At 35.9% G+C, this 6,721-nt stretch overlaps 1 protein-coding gene across 4 annotated transcripts in view; it reads right to left on the bottom strand.

Moving 5' to 3' along the window:
• MSH3 (mutS homolog 3) overlaps nucleotides 1-6,721 on the bottom strand; it is a 230,083-nt gene that overhangs the window by 68,628 nt on the left and 154,734 nt on the right. For 3 of the 4 annotated variants that reach the window (XR_001885336.1, XM_017870930.1, XM_017870931.1), the window contains exon 20: nucleotides 393-550. Coding sequence is in view for 3 of the 4 variants with exons in the window: in XM_017870930.1 (XP_017726419.1) it covers nucleotides 393-550 (158 nt within the window). In the remaining variant the exon portion in view is untranslated. Of the gene's footprint in view, nucleotides 1-392; nucleotides 551-5,225; nucleotides 5,295-6,721 lie in introns of those variants that run through there. The other variant, XM_017870932.1, reaches the window with a different exon arrangement.

Raw genomic sequence — 6,721 nt, 5'->3', positions numbered from 1 at the left:
AAAAATTTTTTTTTTTTTTTTTTTTTTGAGACAGGGTCTCACTCTGTTGCCCAGGCTGGAGTGCAATGGTGTGACCTTGGCTCACTGTTGCCTTAACCTCCCCAGCCTCAGGTGATCCTCCCACCTCAGGTTCCTGGCTAATTTTTTGATTTTTTGTCAAGATGGGGTTTTTCCATGTTGCCCAGGCTGCTCTCAAACTCCTAGACTGAAGTGATCCTCTTGCCTTGGTCTCCAAAGTGCTGGGATCACAGGTGTGGGCCACCGTGCCTGACCTTTCCTAAATGCTGAATGCTTTAAGAGCATCTAAATATGTACACAAAAGGAAAATTCATGTGATAATGTGGGCTTGACTTATTTTCAAGAATATATTCAAACTGAATTAATGTACTTACCTTGTGAAAATGCCATCCACAACCCCAATTGTCGCTTCTTCTGCAGGAACATAGGAGCCAATCTGAGCCATGATGGTAATCAATGCAACTTGTTTTATGTAGGAGCTCTTTCCACCCATGTTTGGTCCAGTAATTATCATTACTCTCTCTGAGTCCTCCTAAAAATTAGAAAGGAATTTCACTTATTGTACCAGAAACGTTTTTAGATAATATCCACAATTTATCTCACAAATGGAAAGGCATTAGGCAAAACATTACTTTGCAGCATAAATATCACAAAAAGAAAGCAGTCCTCCAGAATCCAGGATCCCCCCAGAAAACTTACATTTCAGTGACCAGAACTGTGTCTCATGGCCATAGTTGCAAAGAAAACAGAAAATAAGAAGGTGGTTTTTGTCCAGCTTTTAAATAGGGTCCTTCAACCTGAACTGTGTGATACTGCAGAAAAGTGAATTCTTAGCAGTACACACAGCTGTTCCTGGGTATTAAAAAGGAAATAAGACCAGAAGTGGATAACTGCTATGGCTTCCTCATTAAGCATTTTTTAATCTGCCTCCGTGCATGTTCTCCCTATTGCTTATGTTTAAAGTCTATCAATTTTCATTTGCCCATCTTAAAATAACAGGTATTACATATCTAATTGCCCAAGGCCCTATTTGGGGTTGGCAGCACATATAATTTCTGGCAGCAATTTTTCAGTTACAGGTAGATGACTATTAAAAGATATTTATAACATCAAATTCTAGACATTGGTTTATCAGCATTTAATTATTTACTAGCATTCACCAGAGCATGTAGAGGAGGCAGAACTATAACTCTTGCAACGACTTAATTTTCTAGAACTTCTCTGTATTGATCAATTACGGTATTTTCCAGGTACACACCCCTGCTAAGGGAAATTGTCCAACTACAGCCCTTGGCAGAAGAGTTAGCCCAGGTTATCCATGCTCTGTGCTATGTGAATCCCACACTTTGGCAATAGCTGCCTGGTCAAGAGTAGCCAAGCCGGTCAAGCATGGTGGCTCACACCGGTAATCTCAGCACTTTGGGAGGCCAAGGAGGTGGATTGCTTGAGGCCAGAAGTTCGAGACCAGGCTGGCCAACATGGCAAAACCCCAACTGTACAAAAATTAGCTGAGTGTGATGATGCCAGTTACTCAGGAGGCTGAGACACAAGAATCGCTTGAAGCCAGGAGGTGGAGGTTGCAGTGAGTCAAGATAACGTCACTGTGTTCCAGCACAAGTGAGAGTGAGACTCCATCTCAAAAAACAAACAAACAAACAAAAAACCCCAGAACCAGCCCATGGGCCTAGCATAAAAGCTTCTCAAACTAGGCCAATCAAATAATCTCTTGCGAGTTAACTGAGAATGAGAGAGGTTCAGTTACCTGGTAGCTTGAAGAGAGGCTAAAAAGAATCACAGAAACAGGCCACAAGGCACCGGGGATCATGAGTAAGTAGTTATGAGAAAATAAAAGGTATGATGAAAAATTACTTAGACCAGGGGTAAAGAGGATAGTTAGTAATGAAAGGAAGGAAAGATAAAAGCCAAAAGGAAGTGAGAAACTTCACATAAATAACTGGGTATCAAAGTAAAGCCTTATAAGGTGTTGCTAATGGGGGATAAAAAGAAAACCTGTTCCATACCTAAAGCTGTATCATATTCTAATTAGCTACACATTTCCAGTCTCCCTAATGCCAAACTGTGCTAGAGATCCTTCTCTTCCTGTGTAATTCCTTTCTCTTATGGCACCATATGGCTTTATATCGCACCTAATACATCTCCATTACTTGAAGGAACTTGAGTATATCTGCTTCTTGTGACAGAAAGAGCTTAACACAGTAAGAACCTGGAAAGTAGTTTCGTATAAGCAGAATGATAAAACTAACGATAAAAATAAAACAAATTTTACAGAGAGTAAAAAATAAGCCTGTCATAAAACAATCAAATATTGACATGATCAAATATTTTATATCTCTTTAATCTTTTTTAATATATGTCTTTACCTCCTTTTTTAAAATCACAAAATGACACAAGAAATAGAAAACCTAACAATCCTATATTTATTAAATTTGTAAAAGCCCACAAGAAAAACTCTAAATGCAGAGAACACCCCTACTAAATTCTTGCAAACATTTAAGAAAGAAATAGCACCAATATTACAAAATTCTTCTAGTGAACAAAACAAGAATTTTCCCAAATAATTTCAGATTTGGATATCAAGAATATTGATATCCAAACCTGATAAGAACATTACAAGAAAAATTACAGACCAATTTCACCCATAAATATACATGCAAAACTTCTTAATGAACTATTAACAAGTCAATCCAAGGTTATATAAACCACTTAGAGCTTTCGAGAAATACAAAGTTGGTTTAATATTCAAAGGCCAATCAATGTAATTCACCACATTAACAGAATAAAGAAACCATACAATTATTTCCAATAACACAGAGAAAGCATTTGAAAAAATTCAACATTCACTTGTGAAAAAAATGAGGCCGGATGCGGTGGCTCACGCCTGTAATCCCAGCACTTTGGGAGGCCGAGGCGGGTGGATCATGAGGTCAGGAGATCGAGACCATCCGGGCTAACACAGTGAAACCCCGTCTCTACTAAAAATACAAGAATTAGCTGGGCGCGGTGGCAGGCGACTGTAGTCCCAGCTACTCGGGAGGCTGAGGCAGGAGAATGGCATGAATCCAGGAGGCGAAGCTTGCAGTGAGCTGAGATCGCACCACTGCACTCCAGCCTGGGCGACAGAGCGACATCCATCTCGACAAAAAAAAAAAAAAAAAAAAAAAAAAAAAAAGAAAGACAAGAAAGAAAAAAAGATGGGCGGAAAGGAAAATAAAAATAAGAGGTATAAGGATTAGGAAAGCAAATAATAAAACTCATTATTCCTATATGTCATGATTGTGCTCCCAGAAAATCCAAGGAAATCTTTAAAAACTGAACTTTAGATACAAATTCAGTATTCAAAAATCAACTTTTCCCCTATATTTTAGCAACAAATACAGGTTGAATATCACTTATCCAAAACACTTGGGGACAGAAGTGTTTCCAATTTCAATTTTTTGGATCTTGAAATATCTGCATTTTAAATAAAATCTAAAATGCTCTGAAATCCAAAGCTTTTTGAGCAACAATATGATGCTCAAAGGAAATGCTCATTGGAGCATTTCAGATTTTAGATTTTCAGATTAGGAATGCTCAACCTGTAATTCAAAATAAAACATTTTTAATGATACAATTTACCATAGTATCAAACAAAATCAAATACCTAAGAATAAATCTAACAAAATGAGCAAGACTCTACACAGAAAACTACACAACATTATCGAAAGAAAGTAAAGAAGACCTAATTAAGTGAAGGAATATACCATGTTCATGAACTGGATGACTCAATATTATAATGTTATAGTAATTATAGTAGTGTGATTTGGCACAGTAATATACATATATAACCAGTGGAATGGAAAGCACAGAAACAGACTGACATGTATACACTTCCTTGATTTATGACAAAGGTGACACTGCAGCACAGTAGACAAAGGACAGTCTTTTCAACACAGTATGCTGGGAAGATATGGAGAGCAATTTGGAAATGTCTAGTAAAGTTAAAGATCGTGTATACTGGTCTAGATGACCCAGCAATTCCTCTTTTAAATATCTATCCAAGAAACATACAAGTGCTCAAAAAGGCATGTATAAAACTGTTCACTGTAGTACTGTTTGTATGTATTCATAACTGACAAAAATAGAGATAATCTAATTGCCTACCATTAGGAAAATAAATAGATCTACTTGTACAATTATTAAAACAATTATTTACAATGCAGAATACTAAGGCTCAGTGAGACATTAATGTATATTTTTTAAAATACACAAAAGATTATATGCTGCTAGTTTATACATATATATACAACATACATACATATACATGTCAAACAAAAGAATAAAAACCATGCATAAGGATAACAAATAACATCAGGATAATGGTTACCATGTAGGTTAAGAGGTGAAGATGGAGAAAAAGGAATAGCAGTTAATTATGTATGACCTTAGCTGTATCTGTAATTTTTTATTTACTTAAAAAAACTCCTAAATATTACAAAACATCAATCTCTATGACATTTGTGTGATGGGTAAATGGGTTAGGGGTGTCTGTTATACTGTTTTCTATACTTTTTCATTGGCTGAAATCATTCAAAATCAAACAAATTTTCTTAGTTATTTCATGGATCACCATCACGAACAATTCAATAACTCCTTATAAACATATTTATGTAATTTACGAATAATTCACATAACTTCCAAATGACATTTTGTTACTTGGACTTCAGAATACTACATACAAATAAAGCAAGAGAGAAAAGTACAAAATGGAAAGTGAAAGAATGCAATGCCAGAGAGAAAGTAACGTAAGAATGTAACGCCAGAGAGAATACCATACAGAAGGGTTACATATGTCATGCCAAGACTCCCTGAACTGTGACAGCATTGTTAAAGGAGCTTTCTCAAACAGGATTACCAAATTCAACAAGCACATGAGAGTGATCAATGGAAATGCAGAAATAGAAATGTTTCTAAATTGATAGTTTAGAAAAGATATGAGAAAAAAAGAAAAAATATACACTTTTTATTTTGTAGAAAACTTAAGCCTTCCAATACCTTGAAAGATAAGAGAATTTATACTTACTGCTCAATTTGGCTTTTTCATGCAATGAGAATCAGTAATTGGACAGTGTATTCTTTAAAAGTATTAATTTAGTCAACTAAAATAACTTAATAAATAAGATTTGTAGTGGTAAAGCATATTATAATACCTTTTAGAGTTAGAAGACTGAGGTTCCGTTTCTGGCTTAGCCATTGGTTAGATACATTTCATTTCTCATCTGTAAAATTTAATAATAGAAATCCTAGCCTTATGTGCATTTTGTAAAGTTTAAAACAATTAATATATATGAAATTCCTTTGAAACTATAAATGCTATAATCATTTTTATAAATCATAAATTCTTAAAAATAAAAGATGCCCAAAGTAGCCACATGAAGTCCCAATGCCCTATAAACGAATTAACTGAAACAGAAGAAATGAACTAAAACAAATGAAAATACATTTGGCTTGGGCCTAATGTAAAAGTCAGATGTGAAACTTATTTGAAGGCCTTGATGAGTAAAATAATGTGTGTGGCATTTACATGAATAGAAATGTTACTCTCTTCTGAATTTAAATTGTATGTACATTGGTGAAAAGATGTATTACCCAAAGTGAATAAGCAAGTCTGACACTTTCCAATATTTTCAAAAGGAATAACATTTTTATATTGAACTACACAGAAACTGCTGGCTTTTAAAACTATACAATCATGTATGTGTTCTTTGAGCATTTTATTTCTCCTGAATTTAATACAGAATGAAGTTTTAGTTTATTTGAACTTTAGGATTTCAGAACTAATTGATATACAAAAATCAATTCGTTGTATATATAGAAAAAATATCATATAAAAATTTAGACTTCACAGTTCTAATATTTAAACAATGTTTATTTAGCTGGGAAACAGGTTTCTTCCTGACACCATCCACCAGTAAGTGGGGAGTGACTGAAAGAACAAAATGACCCTTAGACAACTTCTTCAACCAGGTCAAGGATAGCTACCAAAAACCTGCAGCAAACACAGGCCTAATGGTGAAATGGCAGAAACCTTTCCTTAGGTCAATCAAGACACGATATCCACATTTTCCTGGAGGTCACAGATAGAAAAACATGACAATAAAAAGAAATAAAAAGGCATTAGACAAAACAAAACTGTCATTGGCAGATCACATGGCTGCCCACAAGGAAAACCAATCTCTATACAAAGAATTATACATATATAATACAAAGTATTATAATTAATGACAGGATCTCTAGCAAAATGGCTAGATTTAAGATCAAGACGGAAGGCCGGGCGCGGTGGCTCAAGCCTGTAATCCCAGCACTTTGGGAAGCCGAGATGGGCGGATCACGAGGTCAGGAGATCGAGACCATCCTGGCTAACACTGTGAAGCCCCGTCTCTACTAAAAAATACAAAAAACTAGCCGGGCGAGGTGGTGGGCGCCTGTAGTCCCAGCTACTCCGGAGGCTGAGGCAGGAGAATGGCGTGAACCTGGGAGGCGGAGCTTGCAGTGAGCTGCGATCCGGCCACTGCACTCCAGCCCGGGCGACAGAGTGAGACTCCGTCTCAAAAAAAATAATAAAAATAAAATAAAAAATTAAAAAAAAAAGATCAAGATGGAAACTCAGTTGTGTTTTTGTATAAGAGCAGCAAATAGGCCGGGC

Source organism: Rhinopithecus bieti, unplaced genomic scaffold (genome assembly GCF_001698545.2).
Source record: "Rhinopithecus bieti isolate Rb0 unplaced genomic scaffold, ASM169854v2 scaffold_5216, whole genome shotgun sequence".
NCBI classification, from domain to species: Eukaryota; Metazoa; Chordata; class Mammalia; order Primates; family Cercopithecidae; genus Rhinopithecus; species Rhinopithecus bieti.
Note: the sequence above shows the minus strand (reverse complement) of the source record. Positions and strands in the feature narration are given on the sequence as shown.